General features: G+C 43.5%; 1 protein-coding gene across 1 annotated transcript; it reads left to right on the plus strand.

Annotated features, from left to right (window-relative positions):
* PROSER2 (proline and serine rich 2) lies at positions 1-24,377 on the plus strand. Its single transcript, XM_051795198.1, has 4 exons — positions 1-157; positions 9,499-9,714; positions 19,489-19,741; positions 20,571-24,377. The coding sequence occupies exons 2-4, from the start codon at positions 9,580-9,582 to the stop codon at positions 21,557-21,559; spliced, it is 1,377 nt and encodes a 458-aa protein (XP_051651158.1). The 5' UTR covers positions 1-157; positions 9,499-9,579; the 3' UTR covers positions 21,560-24,377.
* The last annotated feature ends 555 nt before the right edge of the window (positions 24,378-24,932 follow it).

A 24,932-nucleotide genomic window follows, 5' to 3' on the forward strand; every position in this document is an offset into this window, starting at 1 on the left:
CGCTCCCACCCCGGGCCGGGCTGAGGCACCGCCCGGCCGCTTTATCCGCCCGCCGTGGGTGGCGGCCGGCGCAGTGCGCAGGAGAGCGGGGCGGCTGCTCGGCCGAGCCCCGGCACCTGCTCGCCCTTCGCCGGGAGCGGCGCGGGCCCCGCCGCCGGTGAGTGCCGCCCCCCCTCAGGGAGCTCCCCTCGCCCCGCCGGAGCCCCCGGCTCAGCGGATCTTCCCTCCCTCCCTCCCTCCCTCCTCCCGTCCCCGGCTCCCGCGCTTGTCTCCCCTCGGGACTGGGATCCGCTGGCGATCTCTCCCCGCTCCGCCTGCCCCCGGCTCGGTGTCCCCTCGGGGGGAGGCCGCGGAGCTCCGCGCCCCTGTCAGCCCGCGACGGGGGAATGGTCCGGCGTTGCTCTTATTACTCACTAATGGATTTTTAATTATCCTTCCCTCCTGTTCCCAGAGCAGCGGCGGGTGCTCCGTGCGCTGCTCCGTGCGGGCTCTGGGTGGGACCGGGAACAGAGACCAAGGGAGCGGGGAAAGGCACCGGGGACAGCCCTGGAGAGCAGCTTTGGGCTTGGGTTAGTTTTGGTTCAGCGAGCTGCTCCCCTGCTCTGTGCGAGGCTTGGTTTCCCACCGCTGAGCTGTTAAGAATTCCCTCCCCAGCCCCCTGCCACTGGTTTCTTGTTCTTCCCTCTGATAACTTAAAAACAATTTACTTGTGCTAATTGGCAGCTTAAAGAAAATATGTTTAAGTAAAGGTTTTGTACCCGTTCGCTGTTAAACTTTGGATGTGTAGCGTACCTGACGGACTGAGGGTGATGGGAAGCACCCGCCTTGTGCCTCCTCTTGACTCTCTGCAATTACACGTTACCATTGGAAAAGATGTTGGTGTAAACAGTAGCAGATTCTAGTTCAAAATACTTTTTTCCCCCCCTCCCTTCCCCTGTCAGGTGCTTTTTCCATCTGGAGGTGGTAAGCATGAGATGGCTGGTGCTCCTTAAGATCTTAATCTTAGGTGGTTCGGGCGAGGTCTAGTATGTGCAAAGAGAAAGCACAGCCTTAAAAACACTCCCGGGATTTTCAGTAATCCAGGATCTCAAGGGCATGTTTCCTGAATAGTTTTTGTTTTAGTGTGGCAGCGAGAGGAGGTTGCTGGAAGTGGAGCTCTGTTGTGCTTGGTCCTGTGCATGGGTGTAGCAAGAGATGATTCCTGCGGTAACAAGCATGCAGATGAAATGGGAAAGAGATTTGGGGGAGGCTGTCTTATCTTTCCAAAGATTTTGCAAGTACTTTAAACCATAACAAGTATCAGATATGTAACAGCTATTTCCTTTCCCCTTCCTTTTATGAAAGGCATGGAAGGAAAAGACTTTTTTCCAAACCCTTAAGCTTAAGTCTTAGCTTTAAAAGCTTTTGCAATTTCTGGCTTAGGCTAATAAAAAGGTATTATTTTAAGACTTTGCCACAGATCCTTGACTAATGCAGCATTGCAGATGGACTTCCTTGTACAGGTACTACTTTAAAGAATAATGATTGTGGTTTTTCTCCTTCCTTTGCAGTAATTACTGTTGTATAAGGGGGGAGCTGGTGTTTAAACAGTAAAAGGGGGGGGGGGGAAAGTGTTGCTCGCTTGGATTTCCAGGAAGTGAAGATATTAATTATTTCTCAGAAATGGAATAGATTTTTCAGCAGTGTCTTTCTTATCAAGGATTTGTTTGGGGATTTTACTGCTGAAAGTGAATGAGTAAAATGAAGTTTTATGACTAGAAGTGCAAGTAATGCCTGGCATTGGAAAGGAACAGGGAGATTCTATATTGTGTCTCTGTTTTGTCAGTAGTAAAACTCCTCTCCTCTGCTAGTCATAGCTGTTTTTTTCTGTGTGCCTCTGAGAGAAATATTAACCAAGAATGTTGGCAGAGGGGTTGCCAGTTGGATATAGTAACTGGAACAACTTAACTCCTGAGCAGTTGACAAGTCTCAGGCTGACTGACCTTCTAAAATACTGGAGCATGAAAATAAATGAGCATATGAATGTGGCTTTCAAAGCCAGCTAGACAGGCTGTTACTGTTACCAAGTCCTCCCTCCTCTGGTTTTTTTTTTTAATTAAAAAATAAAAGCAAGTAATTTTAATTTCCAGGATAACTAACTGCTTAAATATATCCTTTTCAACTGGGTGTGCATGGATTAAACCTGTACCAAGTAAAGTCCAGGGCAAGACTTTACTGCTCTGTTTTGCCATTGCTTCTTTCAGCTCTGTTTATTTTGGGCAGGCAGACCTTTATGTACTTACATAGGAATGAAATGTCCATACATTAGTTGATTTTTAAAGTAAACACCTCTGCTTTGTGCTTCAGATGACGTCTGCCTTCCTTCTTATACCAGCACAGCAGTCACAAAAAAAACCCCATAAGAAAGCAGCCTAAAATCCAGCTGTGACAGTGACACAACCATACTGGGGCTGAAAATTATCTTACTGTCTTAAATGCTCTGTAAAACAGGATTTGGCTCACCATTGCTATGACTGTAGCAGTAGTTACATAATGAAACCCTAAACCCCAGCGATGCTGCACCTGTAGCAAGACAGAAGTTGGCTAATTACAGAGGCGTCTCTGCCTGAAATTGTTTATGTACACTTGATGTTTCTAAAGTGTTGGCTGTCACAGGTAGCACCGCCCTGATGTTAAACAGGGGAGATTTGAAAGGAGTAACTTTAAAAGAATGGGACGCTTTCCTTGTTGAAATTTGCATAAGGGCATTTGAAGTCAGGGGAGAGCTCAGCCATCACCTGGATGTGTTTAAAGGCCCCCATGATACTGGACTAGACAGCTCTGGGTATCACATGCAGTTCTCCCACTGAGCAGCTACTGGTCATCAAATCTCAGCTGGAAAGGACCAGTGAGAGCCTTAGGGTTGTCCTTGGGTCAGACCTTAACCTGAGGAAAGGTAACTACTTGTCACTGGCTGTAGTTTTATTTTTACTTGGGGCAGGAAGGGATTCTGTTGGTGTGGGAAATGTGAGCACTTCAGGGATCTTTGGTGGTTTAATCCACAATGCTGTATATGAACCTTTGCCACTGGCATTTGCTTTGGGCAACAGGATTCAGTGAAGCTGTGGGGATGCAGTAAATTGAGAACAGAGTTTACTTACAAGGGAAAAAGCAAAGACATGTGAAAACATGCTTCACAGTTGCTTTTTTTCCCCGGATGAATTGTCTTGAGGTGGACCAGCACTCTCAGCATCATCAAATCCTGCACTGGTATTCCACTGTCTGCTTTAAAAGAAGCAGTGTTTCCCAAACGCTGCAGAGAGAAGGATGAGGTACTGATGATCTAGGCTCTTGTGCTGGCTTGGTTGTCTTCAGCAGGTAACAAAGTTTCTAAAATATAGGGTTTCAAAAAAAAGTAAAAAAGCTGTTCTTGAAAATCTAGACAGACCAGTTAAGAATGCAGCACGGTATGGAATCCTCTTTTTCTGGTATCTTGAGGCTTGGATTAAGGTGGTCAAAGGTGTGACCTTAGGCATTGTTTCTGAGCAAAGCATGATTTGGAGAATTCAGCGAAATAATTGAATTATTACTTGGGCAATGAAAATGTTGGTTTGTGATTGTTTCCTTTCTTTTTAAGTGGTTGCTACATCTAATTTGAGATCCAGTTCTCCGAACCATTTAAGCATGTGATGAAATGTCCCGGCGAAGTCAGATTTAAGTTTTACTGAATTGGTGCCTTGCCCATCTAGTTCTTTTAAAAACCTGTGTACACAGGATTAATTATTTCACTGTTGGCAGCTCTCACAAATTCTAGTGCAAGTTTTATGAATGACATTCAGTGTGTTTCTTGAGGCTCCAGCTTCCAGATTTAGAGGACTGAGAGAATCTTTGTTTTTAGCTTTAAAACTAACGGATTTTGTAGCTCTCCAGCCTGAAGAGGAAAGTTTGAATTGTCACAAGCGTGCCACAGAAACCAGAAAGTTTAAAACAAAATATCAGTGTTGCATGCATTGAATTCTGGGAGTCTTATGTGGTTGTTATCACTCTAATTCCTTTGGAAGTAGTTGCATATTTTGTCATGGACTGCCATGAGAGCACCTTGAGTTCATACTTGGCTAAACATTTTTCCATCTGACTTGTCACCTATTCTGAAAATATCAATCAGCACTGATGTCTAAGGAAGTGTCTATAAAAATGCTGTTGGCCTGGCTTTCATTTAGAGGACCATACTGTCATAGTCTCTCTGTGTGTGTATGTATTTTTTTTCTTTTTTTATTAATGGTCAGCATTTCTGTTTGTCTGACCATGCTGTGATGGCATTCCCTCTCTAAACAAGGGCAGGAACATTTCCTGGTTACTGGATGTTAAATGGCCATGACTGTTTCAGGCAGATAGGATTTTTCATGAGGAGATAAAATGTGAATCATAGTAAAATAGCACCTTATCATAAGCTTCCACACTTATGATATGGAGAAGAAAAGTCAGAATTTAACCATGCTGGACAACCCTGGTTCCTAAACATCAAGTGATGTCAATTGTTACTTAAGTGTTGTTTTGACTCTTTCTGTAGGAACAAATTTACTATCTGATTCTGGGTTTCATGCACTCAGCAAAACCTCTTTGGCCATCCTTTATGCTCCTGGAGTTTGTGAGGTTTGGCCTTTGTAGACAGTGCTGTTGCTTAGTCTATTCTACTAGAAAGCTTAAATATTATATATCACAAGAGTAGGACGTGGGTTACCTCTGCAGCTCAAGGATTTACTCTGCATTTCATATGCTGAGGAAGGTAGGAAGAATTCAGTTGCTGATAGCTCTGAAGGAGGAAATGTGTCCACCATAACCATAACTAACCATCAGTTAGTTTTGAGGAGTTTGGAACAGCAGTGGCTCAGTGAAGACATGTCATGGACCAGCTGATTTTGTTTAGCCCTGGTCTTGTACAGCAGGTTCAAAGGTATGCTGCAGGAGCACTTAATACAAGGAAAAATTCATGAGGTTATTAGACACAAATGCCTGGCCTGTTTTGGGAAGCCCTGTGGTCTCCTGACCACAACACGCAGGAATCTGAATGAATTCCTGCTCTCCTTTGCCTTGTTTTACGTGTCAGAGCCTGATAGAGATACAGGTCTCTACTCTGGCCCTGTACCATCAGTTTTATAAACATCCCATGTTAACACATCAGATGACCACAGAGTATTTCCAGATGTTTTTTCCAGATGCTTAACTCTCCAAACTCCACCAGCACCACAGAGTGCAAGCTGAGTGACAGTGTGCACAGAGCTGAGTGTGGCATTGCTGTGTCTGTTTACAGCTGACACATCAAACCAACCTTGAAGTTCACTGGCCAGTTCCTCTGTTTCAGTTGTATCACTAAGGAACAGCTGCTTAAGGACAGGCAAGGTGTATGTGATGCTCAGAGTATGGTTGAGGCTTAGAAACCTATCTTGAGAAACATTTAATGCAAAGAGTATTCTAGAAATTGTGTGTGTGGTGAAGGGGACAGACTAGCCTTGTGCCCTTTTAAAAATGTATGATAATTTTGTAAATTTTGTCAACTCACCTTAAATCTATTTTGCAGTTAATGGCATGATGCTCTCTGCTGGCTCTTCGCTTATGTAGCAGTTGATTTTTTTTTTAGCATCTAAATGTCTTGCACTTTTGTGGGATTGATCTCTTTGCCTATGAAGCTCGTCTTCAAACAGGATAGTTAATAAACAGTTTTTTCAATCTCCTGCTACTATAGAAACAGTCCCTTGTAAATGCTAACAGTGAGCTTCAGCAAAGGAGTGATCTTAGTCAGCAAAACTATAAAAATATCCTTTTTGGAAGGACAGACCTCACCTTATCTTTGATGGCAACTTAATACATTCTGTTTGAATTATGTGCCTGTGTCAAAGCAAAATTAAATCTTTGGAGGTGAAATTCAGTGCTAACTTCAGAATCTTTCAATTTCCTCCTGATATCCTCTGACAAACATGTGTGATATGTGACTTTTATTGTTTTAAATATCTCATGAAGGCTACCTCCAGTGTAAGCAAGAAGTGATTACTTTGGCTGATAAAATCACATCTGCCCTAAGATATCTTTTGGGTTTAATATTTGGGATCATCTCTCCAAATAGCATTGTTCCTGTCACACTTCTGCACTCCTGTCACGGTCTGGTATTTTTTTATTATTAATCCCTAGTGGTACAGGCACACATCTCTTAAACCAAGGTAAAAAAATCCCCACTACAATGACTGAACAACAAATCCCATTGCGACCAACTTTCATATTTAATGCCTCTCCGAAGGTCAGGAGGAACAGCCGCCTGTCATCCTGCTGTTCCTGCTCTCTCTGAGCACAGTTACCTTAGTTTTGAACCCTTTCTTGTTTCCTTGGCAATCCTCCTGAAACAGGCAGTGGGGTCTGGAAACTCATTAGATTCTCGACTGTTTCTATCTTAAATATATAAAGTCGTTCACATAATAACAGGGGACATGAAAAGGGCAAAGGGACTTCAGTGTTAGGAATGGTTAGGAGGGGAATTTGTCTGTAAAGCAAATGCTGTATGCATTGCAGCAGTGCCAGTCAGCCTCACGTCAGCTCGAGCTGTGCTGGAGTACAAAGGTGTAGGAGTTTCTCAAAGCACAAAAAAACCCACAAAAATGGAAAGAGAAAAAGAAATAATGTATATGAATGGGTTATGATCTTAATGACACATACCCTTGAAGTGTTGAAGATGATATGAGAGATAAAAAGGAAAAAAGATCTTCCCCCACACCCTTTCTGCAGGCTCATGGGCTATTGCACTGCTCCCAAGCTCTTCTGAAATGAGTAAAACCCCCAAAGAAGCCACAGCTTCCAACACAAAAGCAGGACTGGTGCCGTAATTCCTGATGCTGGCTCTTGTGTGGGCAGCTCTCTGAACCAGTCGCTCTCCCTGCCTTTAGTTATTGTTCAGGACCTTCATGAAACATCTGAGCTGGAGCTCCAGGATGAATAATGGGAGCTTGCTGGGAGCAGAGTTATTCGTTGTTATTTAGAACTTGTGGCTTTAAAGTTTATTATTACTGAACGTGGGTGTTCCTGCTGTCCTGGACGCAGATAGCCCAGCATGAAACTCGGTCCTGCTTATACAAGGTCTTGCTGTTGGAAAAAGAACAATACTCTTAAATACTTCTCCCTCAAAATTTGGGCCTGTTGACTGGTTTCTTAGTAACTTGGATTAATATCTTCATGTGGTTGGTCTTTAAATGTGGATCTTGTCTACGATATCTATTGTAATCTGCAGCTATGACCTCTCATAATGTGGTCTATAAAATGTTCACAGTTTTGAGTATAAATCTAGAAATCTAGTAGTCTATAACATATCACTGAGGGACTGAACAAACATGGTATGTTCAGTTTATATGGGGGACACTTGGATAAAAATGGGTGCTGCAGCTTAAAAGTGCTGATGAGAAATAAATAATGTTTGCCTTATGGTGGATGTCAGTAGGAGTACTCGCTCCTTTTCCATCTGAACATCACCTTGAAAGTCATAGGATGAAATCTGAAGTCAGTGGGAGTTTTCTGTGAATTTCAGAGGTGTCTAGATTTCTTCTGATAGTCTTCCCTTCTAAAAATTATATATATTGGTGTGTGTTTGTGTAGGATTTCAGAGGGGTCAAGATTTTCACTGATAATGTTGGCTTCTAAAAATGGCGTGTTTTCTTCTGTGGTTGTGTTTGTGTGTGGCTGTTCAGCACCACAGGGTTTGTTGTCGATGGAGCTGCTGTTGCAGAATGTGTTCTAGGCTTGGGCTGCTCTTTTCCCATTTATCCTTCTGCCTGGCTATGCAGCAGCCAGAGGTGCAGCAGCTGCCTCAGTGCTCCCGTGTGTCTCTGTCCTGCAGATCTGAAAACCAGGACCACGAGCATGTTTCAACCATGTTTCAACCGCTGTGTCATCACTTAAAGCCCATCATGAGGGTGCTTTGTATCTATTTATAGCTGATGTTATTAATAGAGGGAAGGAAGAATGTTCCTTTTGTGTAAAAGCATGGCTAACTCTTGATCATTAGACCTGATGTTCCTAAGAAAAGCTACCCGATACTTTTGTTGTGGCAATCCAGCACTCTGGATTGTGGTTGTGCTTCCAAGACTGGCTGGCCTGCAGCCTGGCTACATTGTGTGGGAGCTTTCCCACAGGACACACGTCGGTGCTGCGGCGTTGGCGACGCACCTCTGGTAATGTCATAGCCCTCTCCTGGGAGGAGGCCATTAGCGGGATGGAATTGTTGCTCGGTGCTGGCAGATGTTATCTCACTGCTATGAAACACTAATCAGCTCACCAGAAGGCTCTGGTTTCCCAGCCCTCAGCCCACAGCGCTGGGGAGCCAGGAGGAGTAATCCCATTGAATTGGAAATGCAGGCTCGACTCTGCTTCTCGTGTCGCCTCTCGAGCCATAATAAAGGGAGAAGCACTTGGGAAGCAGGACCATCTCATTTCATTGTGCAGTGTGGGGGGAATGGGATCCAGTTCCCAGCTGGCTGTGTATAACGTGGTACCAGCTGTTTTGAGGAACGTGTCACTGCTGTTCACGGGTCACAGGCAGGGCGGGGGAGAAGATGGACTGCTAAAAAACAAGGCCATTTCTTGTTGCAAAGGATGTCTTAATGTATTGGAGCGAGAAATGAGCTGGGTTCTACTTTTTGCCTACCCCCTCTTCATGCTGTTAGTGCACTGAGATGACTTTTGTCTTTGTGTCCTTGAGAGTAGAGGAAGAAGTTCTGCCAGAGTGTTTTGGGAGATGACGACAATTCAGAGTGGTATTACAGAACTGGGCTCTGGGATAGCTTAAAAAACTGGGGGCTTTTGCTCCAGTGAGTGCTGGTGCATTTGTCTGTTCCAGTAAGTGTCTTCCAAATGTACAAGTACTGTTTCTTCATGGCTGAGTGAAATAAAAGCTCTTTAAGCTTTAAAATGCAGTTTGTAACGCGTTGGTGCAAAAGTGGCACCAAGTTCTGCTCGTGGATCTTTCACCAGATGTAGGTGGCATAGAGCTGCTTCAGTAACATGTGAGTTATCTGCAGCAGTCTTAGGAAATGAACTGGGTTCTGTTTCCCTTGTGTGATCCAATAAATAGAATTCCTGTGTAAAAGCTAATAAAGCTATTTGAGCTGGGCCAATTGATATCTCAGCCAATGGGATTTTATTACTGTTAATGATGTGTCAGACTGGAAAACACAAACTGAATCTATAGAAAGATGTATGCAGGGTCTGTGCTTGTAGCTACCTATATACATCTGGTTTGGAAGCACACAAGAGGGGGTACAGAACCTTTCTTTCTATCCTTTTTTCCCTTCTATGGATTTTTCAAAGTCACCCTTTTGAATAAAACCATTTTTTAAAAAGGTGCCCGTAAGTGGTAGATGTGCTCCAGAGCATTAAACTTTATTAACTTGTGCGGGATCTTTCTTTACCACTTATTTTCTGTTCCTTTTGGAGTATTTTAACAAGCAGATTTAAATGTACCACGTTGTTCTCTGTTTCCAGACATGAACAAAGCCACCAGCCCCACGTAACACGCCAGCAGCTTTCTGTGCTACATCGGGACTGATAAGCCAAGGAAGTGTGATGCCTAGAAATCTCCTCTCAGAGTCTCCTGAAATGGCATCCCAAATCTCTCCAGAGCACGCACATGGGAGCATGGAGAGGGCTGGCAGTGTGGAGAATCGTGGCAGCCAAGCCAGGTGCAGAAATCTTGCCTTGGTAAGTGTTTAATGAGCCCTGTGCTTGGTGGTACAGATTACATTAGAAGCTCTGTTCACATCACAGGATTTTTGTTTTATCAAGAGTGATTTTTCCCGTTTCTAGTCCTGAGTGGTTGCTTGTGGTCTTGGTTGTTTAACTCAAAGGCCAGAAATGACTTCTGTACTTTGTTAAAAGAGCTTGTTATTCTGGTCTGATTGTCTCTGAGAGCTTGGAGGGTGCTCCTCTCCAGCCCTTCCTCCCTGAGAGCCGGGAATGGTGGTAAGGAGCAGGCATTACCCTGGGCTGCTCGGTGCAATCACCCTCACTGGGGCTCAGTTTGGTGCACAGCTCTGCCCTTGCTTTGTTAAGTAGCTTGTAAAGGAACTTAAGCATAGTGTTGGTTCTACACACTGTTTTTTGCTTAAGCTCTTTGTTGACACTCGTGAATAAAGGTCTCGACTTATTCCACCTTAATTAGATGAGTAACAAATGCATCACCACAAACAAAGCTGTCTTCACATCAGTGAGTATGAGTGTGTGGCCATTTAAATTGTGTGTGAGTAACTGAGGGAGTAGGATGCACTTCTGCATTTTTCCCAATTAGCAGGGTGAATCAGGCACTGAACTCAACCGTAGTCTTTGTACTGTGACAGGCTAAGCCTAGAAAGCAGGTATGGTTCCTTCCAGATTTTTTTTTTTATCATCCTAACCATTTGAAAAGCATCCATTTTTAATTGGGGAAAGAGCACTCTGGTAAACATGCCTTCCCTAAATGGAAATCCAAATCTCTGTCTTGCCTTAAACATGGATTTAGGCTTTCCACCTCTTTCCCTCTGCCCTCCCTGCCAGCTGCCTTTTAATATAGTAGTTTTCTGTGTAGAAGAGTAAGTGGAGAGAATAAGTTGGCAGGTTGGCACCTCTGTTTATCTATGTACCTCAGAAATGCTCAGTGGTTTTGTGCTACTTTATGAGCTTTTTGGCAGCTGGAGGTAACTAAAGCTGTTCCCTCTTGGTTGTTTCTACTGAAAATACAGCTCTGTTAATATGATGCTGTATCCTTCAGCTTGTGTTGCTGGTTAAAACACAAAACAAGTATTATGAAATTTAGTTCCTTAACTGTTTCTGATCTGCTCTAGAAAACATTTGTGAAGGGTCAGGGTGGGGGGAGGTCAAGAGCCAAGTACACCGTTTGGACTCAGGTAGTTAGTGTATGTTGTTTATTACATGAAAACTGGTTGAATCTTAGAGAATTACAGTCTGAGTGGTACTTTGTTAAAGAATCACAACTTCATTTTATGCAGAATTACAAGTTAATTTTGTTCATTACTCTGAACATTAGGTTCCCAGGTTATCACACTAGTAGCCAACCATGTTTCCATGGGGTTTATTCTTAGCTGCAGTAAGCAGGCATGAGGCTAGACATTTGACATAATCAGTATTGAATAGCAATGCTGTGTATAAATCAGTCTGTTTGTACAGTCTCATCCTGGGTCTACTGTGTCAGAAAATGACGTAGATTCCCTTAATCCAGCTGGATCTTGCCATGTGATAACCCATATGATGATGCATCAACTGGAATTGGAATCCCTTCCTGCTCTGTAATGCACTAATTTATAGATGGAGTAAAAGTTGGCTGCAGATTTAGGCAATTCCCATCAGACCTGTGTGTTAGAGGAAGTTGTTCCAAGAGCCTTTGGTTTGTCTTATTTGAGTTTGTGCATGGAGAAAGTGGAGCTGTACTGACAAGTTAATTCTGGTGCCACAGGTCCCCTTCTGTGGTTGTTCTTCCAGCAGTGTAGTAGGTGGCATGTCCAATAAGGATGACAGCTAGCATGTGTGGAATAATAGGTTGAGAAGTGCAAACTCTCTTCAATATAGGCAGAATTTCAGTTTCAGAGTTTGAAAATGGGTCTGTGTTGAACTGGATATTAAGGAAATTCTGCCTATTCTGCCTAATTGCTGGAACATGCTCCCAGAGACGTTAACTTCTTGCCTCTGTAGTTTTGTTATAGAAGTTCAGAAGATGCAGAAATTCTGGTGGCCTAATGAGAAGAAGGGGATAGATAACTTTGCGTAGACAAATAATTTCTTACTACACAAATTCTGAGAAAGGAAGGGGTGTATTTTCAGGCACACCAGACCTTCATAGCCCTGAAACAGAAGCAACTACAGACTTATCTGCCTCTTCATTTATCAGTTTCCTGGGTCTGTTCACCTAGAGACACAGCAAGGAAGGTCAGGGTCGATTTTGATTTGTTTGGTTTGTTTTTTTGTAATGGCCTTGGAAAGGAACAGGGTAGCAGTGCTTCTTATGTCAGGCCTGTACTGCTGTGGGTTTCTTCCTACTTGATTATAAAAAAGCAAGCTCTTCTCAGTGTCACACTGCATTAGTCACTAAATATAACCTTTGTATTGCATCTGTGGAAGTCAAACAAACCCAGAGATGAGATAATGGGGACAAACACTTGGACTGGCCTGAGCCTACACCGACTGCTCAGAGCTGGTTTGGCTCTTGGCTGGTTGTGCATCCCCTGTCTGTGCTGGCACTGCTTGCTGTGGAACTGGTTGTCAGTTTAGGAATGACATGGACATGAACATCAATTGCCATGTACTGAAAAGGTCTTAAAATTCTGTGTGTGTGATTCTTCCCTGTTGTCACATCGGTTTAATTTTGCCGGATTTCTCAGCTGCTTTTTACCTAGGCCATGGTGCTTTCAGCTGACCTTGGGCAATTGCAGGCCTTCAAGCCAAATTTGGGTTTTTTGAAATGAAAAGCAAGGTGCTGATGTCCTGCCTTGATTGCAGGATAATTTTCCTAGAAATGATGGATGTTTGGATCTGGATTTATGCTGCCATATCTAACACAGCAGATGGACACTGTTTTTAGACGGGAGGAATGTTTGCCTTGATATTTTCATCTCACACCAACGTTTACAAACATAGAATGGCTGTTATACATGAGGACATGAATTTGCATGTATGTTCTGGTTTCTTTTTGACAAAGGTGGTTTCCATACCTCTGCTTGGCAAAAGCATGAGAGAAGTGTACCTTCTCTCAATACATGGAATCGGTTGCACTATCCAAGGGAGAGGGTAAACAAAAACACTCTGTTCTTGGCAATTCTGGCTTCCAAACCCCATTCTTGAATGACACTCCCTGACATGTGGTATAAGAATTAACTTGCCATACAATACGGTTGCAGCAATTTAAGGACACTTAATTCAGAGGTAAAACTAGGTCTTGGTTTTTTTTGAAGCAATTTGTCTTGTTCCATTGACTGAATAGGCACAGATTGACTTCTTAAGAGCCAATCCTTCTCTTTCAGTGCTTCCCTCTGGTAATTGGACTGGGTATCTATTCTCAGCCATGAGTAACTACTTTAGTTTCTAGGTGGGGATAACATGCTGGGACAATAGTGTTACCTGTGAAAACCATGGCAGAAGTGCTGGTCGTACCTGAAGGGAGCTGTGCTAATTGCAACTGCACTAATAATAAGCTGTGTCAGTGCCTGGGATCTGTTGCTGCTACTTCAGTACTTTCTGTATCTGGACATGCCTTACTGAATGATAGGTTTGAAGGATAGTGAGTTCTCATTATTCTCAATGGTCACACTCTGAGGTTTTAATTTTATCTTATTTTCACCTTTGAGTTAGACAGATCCTCAGTTACTGCCACCACCACTCTTTTTGGGGCAGTGGTGACCTCCACAGTTTGGTCAAGTGACTGTTTCACTTGGTCACTAATCAAGTGGCTTAAACTGGCTGATGGCCATGATTCCAAAAAGATGTTTTGCTTATTCTGTTTGTTATTTCTTCAGACGAGGTTCCTCTGTGGCTCTAACAAGACTTGGTATCCAGTCGCTGGAGCTGGTTTGTCACTTGTATTGTACAGGTGACATTTTGAATTTTGGTTACATAGACATGAAGAACAAGTATCTTCTGAGTAGTCTGAGCTGGTTCAGTGTCTTGTTTCACACACTCAGCATTTAACTCAGGGCTGACCTGGTTATTTTGTAGTTATGATGTCTCTTGTAGCCTAAAAGTTAGTTGTTATGACCTTTATCCTTTTTGGATCAGTACAGATAATTTAAATACACCAGACCTGGCTTTCGAAGTGCACCACGTTACTATCTCTTTGCCCCAGCCTCTCTGAAGGGGTCCAGGGATTCCAGTGTGTTTTTAGGGCTTTTGGAAGAGGACAGATTGTGTGTCTGTTAGCCCACTGCTGCCTTGTTCTCTCACAATTTGAGTGTGCAGAATCCTGTCATGCTGAGATGCACTTTCAGGTGTGTTCAAGGGAAAGGGCCGAGAAAGATTCCTTTCATAAAAGGAACGTGTTTATCCCTCTTGACACTGATACTCCACAGGGTTTGCTGTACTATGAGACCTTTCAGCATGTCCAAGTGCTTTGCCAAATAACAATACACAAAAAATGAGAAGAATTTGATGTGTTGTGTGGATACAGCTGTAATGGGGCAGGTGGAACCCATTCCTTACAGGGTGTGGACAGAGCTATGCTATGCTTTATCCACTTGAAACTCATGTTAGTATGACCTGGAAGCTGTATGCCTTGGAAAAATAAGAGCCTGACTCCTAGCAAGGAATGACCTTGCTGTAAAATGTGCTAGTGAGAATATAGATCCAGAAGGCAATTTGTGCTCTATGCAGGAACTGCATCATTCTGCTTCAAAGCAGGATCTGGTAGATAAAGGTTATTCCAGCAGGTGGGCAAGTCTGCTCTTTAACCCACACTGATAGGCAGTCCTGAACTTCCAGCGTGTTTTCTTTGTGCTCTACTACTTTTCCTGGAATACTTGGATTAGAGTTTCTGACATGTGAAAGCCAACTTCCACTTGTCTCGCCTTCAGTGCATGTGGGGAAAATTTGTTGTCTGTGATAAGGGTGGTCAGCTTTTTATATATTAAATTACACACAGGGCTGCCTCTGCCCACCACCCATTCATTCTTCCCTGTTTTAAATAAAACATGCTCCATTATTTCAGCCATCCTGTGCATCTAAACTCTCAGCACTCCCTGCTTTGCTCTGGACCCAGTCCAGCTTGGCTGCATCCTTTCCAAAGTTCAGCAGCTGAAGCTGAACTCCGTGTTCTCAATGAGGATGTGCTGTCATGTCATCACCCTGGTTAATATATCCCAGGATGGGCTCTGCATACCTGAATGGCACCTTTTTCCCTCTTTATGGCACTTAAACTGAGAGAATCACAGATTACACAGGCACCTTGCAGTAACTTCATCTCAGCATAGCTTCCTTATTCATCTGGGAGTGCATTTTTTGAGGCCATTTCATAAAATCTGGGTATATGACATCTCATGCTTATACCTATCAGCCAAGTCAATAACCACCTCAGGAGAAATGAAATTGGTGTGAAGTTATTTGATTTTTGTAAAAATTATGTAGTGGCTTTTGCCTGAAATTTCTCCCCATTTTTCTGAATGTTGTTCTAACATAGAAATTAAAGGAAAAAAGAAATTACAAGCTGATCAGCCTAACTTTGTTTATCAAAGAGACGCTTTCAGAGTTTAAGCAGATCTTCAGCTTGCTTTTTTAAAAGTAGGTTAGAAGTAATTTAGTCAGCTTATGACTTTGGTTCATCTAGTTTGTCTTTTAAATACTGGTAGATAATTTGTTTCCTCACTTAGGACCTATTGATTATATGGTTTGCTACCCATTATGAAGCACATGGGTACAATTATGCTCATAAACTGAAGAAAACAACATTCAGTATTATAGTCTTCTTCACCAAATGAAATGGTATTATCAAAATCATCAGCTAGTGGGTTGTAGAGGAAGCACTTTTTGACACAGCACGCAATTACGGTGTGGAACTCCCTGCCACAGAATGCTGTGCATGCCAGTCGTTTCCATGGGCTCAAACAGTAAGACAAATTTGTGCTAGAAAAGCTCATTAAGGGCTATTAAGTACACAGATGCATCTGGGAAGTCCTTAAGCCATGCATTGCTGGAAACTGGAAGGATGGAGGGGAGAAAAATATAAATCCATCCAACCTACAGCAATGCTGTCCCCCTGCAGCCCCACTCCCCTGTGCTGTGCGTCCCTGGCTGCTGGAGGATGCTGAGCTAAAGGGACTTTGTGGTCTGATCCTGTATTATAGTTCATGTTATCTGTAAGCACTTGCTTCCAACTCAAATATAATCCATTCTGTCTCCCCTTTCTGTAAATCTAGTCAGAGGTACTTGCCTTCTGTGTTTTGTACCTGTTCTGACACTGTTCCTGCACACAGGGCTTTCCTTTGCACCCCTTTTTTCTAACAAGTAGAACTGCCTTGTCATTAACAGGCTGTGGCCCAAGTGGTGCTACATCAACCTTTCTACTGCATGTTACAATTGTTTGCTCCCTTCATTTTTTTGTTGTTGTTGTTTTTGTTTGTTTTGTTTGTTTTGTTTTTTGAGGAGCATCCAGTCATTTCTCTCCCATGGCATTGTGCCTGTTAGTTCTTTGGCACTGCCAGCTGATTGATAAATCAGTTGAACCTGGTGTTCTGTTATTTTGCTAATTGAAGTTTAGTTCTTTAGCAGTTCTCAGAAGAGTGAGGTTTTTTTCTTTTTTTAAGCACTGCAGTTGTCTTGGGATTTCCTGTGCTATTCTGTTCCTGTCAAAGCTGTGCTGGTCTTAGGATTCTAGGTCTACATTTGATGTTCTGAAATTTCTCCAAATGCATGTCAAAAATTGTGGGCCTCTGATATTAAGTTACTGTTTTGGACAGGTAGGAAAGGGATCTTTTCTATGAAACAGATTCTATTCTTTTTTTTTTTTTTTCTTGCTTTCTTATTTCTTTTTTTTTTTCTCTTTTATACCAGACATTATCATAACAGACTCTTTCCTATTTGGTGTAAGCAGGAAATGTTTGGCTGCACAGACAGCTAAAATATTAATGCCAGCTGAGCATACTCAGCTATTTCAGCTGCTTGCATCCCAAATTTCTTCTGTCCAAACAATCTTTTTAATCCTCCTAATTTAATTTAATTTGAAGCTGAGGCAGAATTTTCAACTTTCAAACTTAGCCTGTCTTTTGACAGGAGTTTTAAAGTCTGTAGTGTTAGGTGTAGGTGAAATTTAGTTATGGAAGGTGTGTTTGTGTATCAAGAGTAGGGAGTATATGGAAAATATGAGATGAATAACTCAAGTAGCTGAAAAGACCTTTCTTTGGCTACTAAAAAAACCCAGATGCATCCAGGAGAAGGGAGGCCTGGAAAACCAGCCTGGAAAGAATATGAACTGTTCCAGTACTTGGAATATATGAAAAATGAACTAATTGCAAATAGACTTGGTAACCTTAATTAAAACTGGCATCTGTTAACTACCAAAAAAAAATTCCCCCCATCCCTCTGAAAGCTTCACTATAATACAAGTAATACAAGTGGGAATTCTGTAATACAGCCCTGTTCTCAGACCAGTGGTAAATCAAGTCACTGCTTGCTTTGCATCTCTGAGCTCCTTTGGTTTGACCAGCTTGAGTAGGTTTTTTTCACTGCCAGACAAGGAAACAATCCCATTTTAGACACACAGGCACAAACTGAAACATGCCTTGCCTGAGGGAGTTTCTAGCCAGACTGGATGCCTTGCATCTCAGTACAGCCACCTGACCTAACACTGCCCGTTCTCCTGAGCTGTTGTGCCTTTTTTTGCTGATGAAATGTGCCACTGGTCATCTTGAAGGGAAGCTGCACGAGGGAAGAGATGGAAGTGCTGACAGAGATGGGGTTGGCCTTTCACAGCTTGGTATGCCACTTACTGCAGATGTGTTCACAAAGGGATGGTTACTCAGTTCACACCCTTCACCTAAAGGGACACTGCTCATTTCAGCAAGATCTGTGAGGATGGTAAGTCAGGTGGAGCTCTCCTGCAAATCTTACCTGGCATGGAAAAGCGCTCAGTCTTGCAGCATAGAAAAGGATGGAATGAAGGGCTTCTGGCAGTCTTTGCTTCTCTTCACATACTGTTTTGCTCAGCTCTTGATCAAGCGAGTTAAGCTCACGTGGGAGCAGTTTTTTGAAATGCACAGTGTGGTGCAGTAATTCCTGTACTGTGCCACGCTCTGGATCTGCTGCCACTGAGAATTTCTTAAACATAACCCCCTCTTTCTTTCCTTTGCCTGTGGAAGTCTGGCTCTTGCAATGAGCTCACCCTCCACAAAAGGTTCTTGGAGTCCTGTTCAGCTCCAGCTCGGACCTACCTAACAAGGGCTCCTTTCCTGTCATTCTCTTGCCTACTAGACATAGCAGCCCTATGAGTATTTGGGTGGGGAAGGAAGGAGATTGCAACATCCATTAAGGGGAAAAAAAAAAAAAGAAAAAAAGGAAGGCTTGTCTGTCTCTTGCTTTTCGAGTGCAGCTGTAAAACTTTCCTTGGCCTTTGAAAGCTCTGACATGTGGTGGGTGCGAGCTGTGGAATACGTCAGCCTTTGAAGTTCATCCCCTTTAAATAGGCATTGGCAAAGGGCATCCAGATTCTAGCTTTTGTAGCAGTTCTGCTGCAGTTTTGGTACAAATTCTGGTACAATGCAGCACGTTATAGTTCTTCATCTACAGGCGTTACTTTCCTACAGAGGTACGTTGTTATTTTTAATGCTGAGGATGGGGATAAAAGCTTTGTTTGTGCAGGGAGTTAACAGGTAGAGCTGCACTCAGGTTTTTTTAGTCTAATCTACTGTAAGATGATCTGAACAGGCCTGGTGAGTTTGAAGCAAGTTGTGCTGCCCTAGCAAGAACATGGCTGCTCTTGGATATTTGTACTGCATACCTTTATGTATTTACCTAAATTCTCCCAGCCCTCCATTGAGAAGTAGCCTTTTTACCTTGCCTGCACATGAATCAGGTGTCCTTGGAGAATTGAAAAGTAGAGATGAGAAAGGATACAAAGTCTTGTATTGCTTTGCTGGTGCTTCTTGTGAAGTTACTGAGGGCAAAGTTTCCAGTATATGCCTGGCAGGGGGGAAATTCAATCCAGAAAAGGGAAAACCTCACTTACATTTCAACAATACTTACTTGCATTCCAGAACTTACACAGTTCTCTTGGGAAATGTCTTTCCTGTATCCATTGTCTTAATGCAGTGCATTTCTTAATCATTCTTTGTCATCTCCAAGCTTCTGGAAAAGTGAGTGTTTCCCAGGGTGGAGGGAGAAGAGTTAGGGCACTGCTGCCCAGCTTCTCATAGTGATACTGTGTTAATCAAGTTAATCAAGAGCAGTGACTCAGAGAAAATGAAGACTGGATAATCCAGGTGATTATTTCTCACTTCTGTGGTCTACAGGATCGTTTCCTGCTAAAGAAAATAGCCCAAGGCACTGTACTTCCAGGGAGCACATGGAGCACATCCTCATATTTAGTCTTAATTTTTCCTTTCTATAACTCAAAGGTAATATCTTTAGAAACCCTCTCCCTCCTTACTATTACTTCTTTGTAATCTACCACATAACTCTGGATAACTCATGGTGTGTAGTGGTAGAGGCACTTCTCAGCTCCAGCTCTGCCTCTAGAAGCCAATCCCATTTTGGACTACATCAAAATGGGAATCAGCCCATTTGTTGGACTGTCCTGAGTGTACCCTTTCCCCCCCAGTGCTACTCCCCAAGCCTTGTCCCTGAATCTGACACAAAACTGACTGGGTATTTTAAAGGGCATAATACCAGTTGCTGCTCTTTTGGTTTTTTAATATTTTTTTTTGTCCTCTTGCATTGTAGTGCCTCGATGCCTCTTTGGGAAGGCATTAATCTTTCTGGGTTTTTTTTTTTTCTTTTTTCCCCTCATAGGATGATGAGAGCCTGAAATACTTAACCCACGAGGAACAGGATGTTCTTATGTTCTTTGAGGAAACCATAGATGCCTTAGAAGATGACTTGGAGGAGATGGCTCTACGTGACAGTGGCATCCACTGCCAGTCTCCAAGGTCGACAGAAGAAAACGTGTCCAGTCACTCAGAGACTGAAGATATCATCGACTTAGTGCAGTCAACACCTGAGAGCAGCGACCATGAAGGTCCTTCTAGCAGAGATACAGAGCCAGGTAGTTGTATTTCTTGCAAGGGTGGGTTTCCCTTTGATCTATCCCTGACCTATTCCAGTTCTCATTGGAAACAGCTAAAGTAATTCTGTACCTTCCTTACTACCTCGAGATGAATTTGTTGCACATCAGGAGCTCTAAGGACTGTGATTTTCATTTGCCCTGGGGTTTCTGAAATTCTTGCTGTTAGTATAACATTTTTTTTTCCATTTTTCCTTTTCTCTCATGGAGGTCACACATATAATGAAATTTTTGGACTGTGATCTCAGACCTCTGCCAGGTGACTGAGTTGTCACTGTTGTGCACAGTCATTGCAGCAAGGCAAACAGTATTCTGTCTGTTCGTGCTCTGCTTTTCTCTAAGACCTCTTAAGACTTTCTCTAAGAGTTTTAAGGTGGCAGATTGTTTGCAGTGTTACTTTGTGTGGGACTGAAAGGCAGGCAATCCTATCAAATAAGTTTGCACCAAGACACTGTATCAGCCAGTACATCCAGTGGGATGTAATGCGTCCTCTCCTGGCTCTTGTGATAAAAAATAAGAACCGCAAAATTCTTGCAGAAGAGCAGCCATTGAAACCCAGTGAAGCAACATGCAGAGTGTGAATGACAGGCAGAAAGAGGGCTGCCAGTGACTGCATTGTAAGTGTGGTGACCTGAGCTATAGTGTCGCCTACAAGATGCCATTGCTGGTTCAGTTATTGTTTCTTCTGGCAATGTGGGCTGAGTTTGAGTTGGAAAGTTTCTGGGGGAGGGGAGAAATGATGCTGAAAGAAAGCCTTGCATTCTGCTGTGTATGAAGACTTAATGGCATCACTGGTGCTTTGTGTTTTTAGTGTTGGATGCTCCCTGGAGAGCCGAGAGCCCCAAGCCAGCTGTACCTGCTGACCTTCCCCCGTATCCCCCTGCTCCACCACCAATGTCTGAGGCACTTCCTCTTCCTCCTCCGCCCCCTCCTCCAGTGCAGCACCCAAAATTGCTCCGCTCTGTGCCCACTCCCCTCATCATGGCCCAGCAGATGTGTGAGCAGCAGGCGGAGAGCAGGGCGCGCTTCCCTGGCGCCCTCAAGGACGGGAATTCGGACAGGAAGAAAACCCCGGTGGCCAATGGGGATCATTTCGTGGCACCGAAACACCCTCCCGCCCCTGCACCCAAACTGCACCGGTTCCCCAGCAACATCAACATAACGAATGTCAGTGGCAAAGAGTTCAACGAGACCATTTCCAAAGCCGCTGTGAACGTCCAGGAGCGGCGAGCCCAGGTGCTGGCCAACATCAATGGAGGAGCTCTGCTGGCAGCTGAGCTGGAGGAGAAGCTGCACAAAAGTGATTTCTTGTCACGTAACAGAAGTTCTTCCTTACGGGATCTCTCTTCCGAGCAAACACGATACGAGGCCCTGACGAAACTCGGCCTAGTTAAGGGAAAGCCAGCTCAGGACCAAGTGGACCATGCCCCAAGCACTCAGCAGGTTGATGTGCAGCCCAAACAGGCAGATGCTGTTACCAATGGATATAAAAACATCCATGAGGCTTTAAAAAGCGAGCCCAGCCCTTTCCTTCCTATGGGCAAAACTGTAACAATCAAACCAGAGGTCGCTCTTGCCGCTAACAAGGTCATCAGCGCACAGCAGAACACAGGGAAAAGCTGTAATGATTACAAACAGCCTGCTGTAAGCCTGGACATGAGGAGGAGATCAGGATCGCTGCCTAGACCTTCAGGATTCCGATCCCAAGGGATAACGGTGAAGTTTTCTGGCCGTGGCTCAACAGAAGAAGCTCGGAGAGAGGCCCTTCGGAAACTGGGGCTGCTGAAAGAGACGGCGTAACGTGGATGGGAATGTTGTGGCAGTGGGAGGGAAGTCATGGCATGGCTTGGTGCTGGAATGGTCCCAACAGAATTGGGACCAGATGGATTGGAAGAAAAAAGGGAAAGTTCTCTGTTTCAGGCAAGCTGGGGAGGTACCAGACACTGTGGAATGACCACTCGTGTTCATCCCGGGACTGGCACCACGTATGGTCATGTACAGCAGTGGGGTCTGGCTCTCCTTCCTACAGAGATACTGAGCTGTTGCTCTTTGTGACTAAGAGGAATTTTATTTAATTAATGCTGGACTGTGTCAGGCAGCATCTCGTTAATGAAGTGTACAGTGCAGTATTGTTGTACATAGCAAACTGAGCGGCGACTCTTCCTTCTACTCTTTCTGAAGCCAAAACCAAGAGCTCCGTTTGTCTTGCCCACATGTCTGTATGTCTGTCTGTGGGAGCTCGAGATAATGTCCAAGCTGAAATTTCTGAGCAGTGTGACACCCTTCTGTGACTTTTTTTTTTCTTGTCTGTGTTATCTGGCTTGGCTTCGTTCCCTCCCAGTGGTGGAGTCTTCTGCTCCCTCGCTCTCCGTGCGCTTCCCTCCAGACTGTGCACAGGGTGGCTTCTGCTTTGACCTTCTCCTGGACAGAGCAGCCCAAACTCTGAATGGGTGACTGCACTACTCTGCTGCTGCCCCTGAAGTCTTGCCTTTCTTCCCAGCCACCTGCTTCTTGGTCATGCTCGACCAACCCACGTGTCCAGTGAAAGGCTCCAGAAAAGCCTCAAGGATATGCACCGGTTTTCACACTGACAGCCAAAGAGTCTCCTGACAATCTGTGACCCCAACTGTTCTGTACCAGGGATGGTCTCACAGCAGAGAAGCCATAGGAACAAGTTAACTTTGTACCAAATGCAAGACCCTGATGTCAAAGTCTTGTCTTTTATGTTGGGGGTCTGGGAAGGAACTGTTACTTTTTGAACAGTAGCTGTACTACACTGAGTAATTGTAAGTTCTTTTACTTCTAAAACTGTCATGTGATCTTCCTCTAGTCAGAATCCTTTGTTCACAGCCTTATTTGATTCTGCCCTGCCAATCCATAACAAGTTACAGCCAAAATTCGTGCAGGTTAAGTGGAGTTACAGGAGGGCTGTGTGTAAGAGCACGTCATTCCTGAATGGTCCAATTGATGGTATTTTGCCTTTGTTCAACAGACATGCTTTTAAAGATGGTCCCAAAAGATATTTGTGTGTTGGTATGATTTTATTTTTTTTTAATATGGAAAGCTGCTCTTCCATGTTAAAACTCCTTCCCTTTTTGTATACCTGAAAACATCCAGAATAGCCACTTCAAAATCAAATGCCAAACTCCAAACCCATTTTGTTGTTATTCCTCGATGTTTGAGTTTTCGGTGTTTGCTTGTTTTCTAAAGGGAAAAACTGACTTATTCTCTGCACTTTTTAAGCCTCAAGCAACCCACTCCTTTTCCCAAGGAGCTGAGCAAGAAACCTTGGAGAAGAGGAGGGGAGTGGCTATAGCAGAAACCGACACACCCTTTGATCAGGAGCTCTGCCATAACTGTGATAAACAAGTTTGGAGTTCTTGTGATAAAGTATTTCAAACTTGCTGAGCTTTACTTGTAAATGAAGCTGTCGTGAAGGAAAAACCTTTGTGTTATTCTCAACCTGCCTCATAATTTGTTTGTTTTTTTTTTTTTTTTGCCTTTTTATGTTTTGTTGTTTTTTTTTTTTAATTATCTGCTCGCTGCTTTAATTTTTAATCGTGTTGTTACGGTATCTGGCTGGTTCTGTTATGCAGTTATTCTTTTCAGCCTTTTCACTGGGGAAGTGATCGTGTTCCTCACTGTGAGAGGCTTTACTATACATAAGCAATCAGTAATTAAAATATGTGGCCATTCCTGGGCTGGCAGAGCACTTAGGCGTGCACAACCGAACGTGAGACGTGCTGCTGGAACAAAAAAGGCTGCCTGTGTGCTGTGAGCACAGCACATGCTTCTTCTGCTGGGCTCTGAGTCTCCAGTCCTAAAGCAGAAGGACAGGGGAGCACATAAAATACATCCAAGCACGCGCTTCGCTGCAGGCTGGCATGGAGTCCTACATGTGGATGATGAATCATAATTTATTAACATAACCTGCTAAGTAAATTTAAATGTTTCATGACCTTTGTGCTTTTCAGTCCTGGTAAAGCAAATTCTTCATTATGGATGTGAAGTGCGTACAGAGCAATCTTCACATCTAATCATTCCTTGCCAGCCCCTCTTTGAGTTGTTTACAGCTGGGAGTCCATGCTGAGCAGACAGGGGGTGGAGGGGGAACCCTGACACTACTTCATTGAAATGCAGTCCAGTTCAATAACTCTGTAATGTAACCCTATTTAAAAAAACACAAATTAGGTGTTTAATATCTAAATTGTAAAGCTGCCTATGCTGAATTAGCTGGATCATGTTCTTTCATCCTTTGTGCAGGGCTGTGTCCTCAACTGGTGGGAAGTGAGAGTTAGATCTTCATTAGGTAAAGCAGTTTCTGCCCAGGGAGGACTTGGAACGAGGTATTCATTGTGGCCCTTCATTGTAGCAAATATCCTACTGATAAATTCTTCTCTGTGCCTAAAACTGTAGTAAGTAAAGCCATGTACTAAATGAAGTTAAGTCTAGCTGCTAATAACCTGTATATAAATTTAGCTCTATTTTGTGTATCTTGTTTTGTGTGTATATGTTGCTGTGATTTTACTTTTTTCCCTTTGTGTTAGAGGTAACTGTCTTGCACAAATCTGATAAATCATCCATTAAACTGGGATAAACCCAATCAAATGATTGCTGATGGGAGGTGGCGTTTTGGTTCTTGTCACTCCATAGAGTGAATCCTTCTTGGGAGGAGGGAGGTGACTTAATGACTAATACCAATTTAATAACCTTAATAACCTTTCTTTTTGTAACTGTGGATGTGTGTGAGCCAGAGCTCAACCCTGGGACAACAGGGAGGGGAGGGGACAACAACAAAAAAAAAGGATTGTGTCTAACAAGAGATGTGCATTCTCACTGCTGGGCAGCTGGAGCTGTGACCAGGGTCCTTGGGGGAATGAAGTTCATCCTGAACAGTGTTTGACTTAGAAAAAAGCCCCTATCTCACAATGTTTGCATTATTAAAATGGCTTTTCCAAGAGGAATGTTGTATATGTGAAAGAAGAGGAGCACATCTTTGTTTCCAAGGCTGTTACCATACGAGAGTTGGATCCTGCTGAATGTTGAAGTCTTTCTTGTTGCACAGGTCAAAGTTCCCTGTTGGAGAATATTCTTATCCCTCCCTTCTGAGCAGGTGTATCTGTGTTTGCTGCCTTTCTGACTTTGAAGAAGGATTTCTTTATAAGTATACAGC

This window comes from Manacus candei, unplaced genomic scaffold (assembly GCF_025592945.1).
Source record: "Manacus candei isolate 608988 ecotype Guabito, Panama unplaced genomic scaffold, ASM2559294v1 h1tg000042l, whole genome shotgun sequence".
Classification (NCBI taxonomy): Eukaryota; Metazoa; Chordata; class Aves; order Passeriformes; family Pipridae; genus Manacus; species Manacus candei.

Excerpts from the sequence above, each read along its gene's own strand:
- PROSER2 (XM_051795198.1), top strand. The coding sequence starts at position 9,580 with ATGCCTAGAAATCTCCTCTCAGAGTCTCCTGAAATGGCATCCCAAATC. Across the intron at positions 9,715-19,488 it reads GGTGCAGAAATCTTGCCTTG|GATGATGAGAGCCTGAAATA; the intron begins GTAAGTGTTTAA and ends TTCCCCTCATAG. Across the intron at positions 19,742-20,570 it reads TAGCAGAGATACAGAGCCAG|TGTTGGATGCTCCCTGGAGA; the intron begins GTAGTTGTATTT and ends TTGTGTTTTTAG.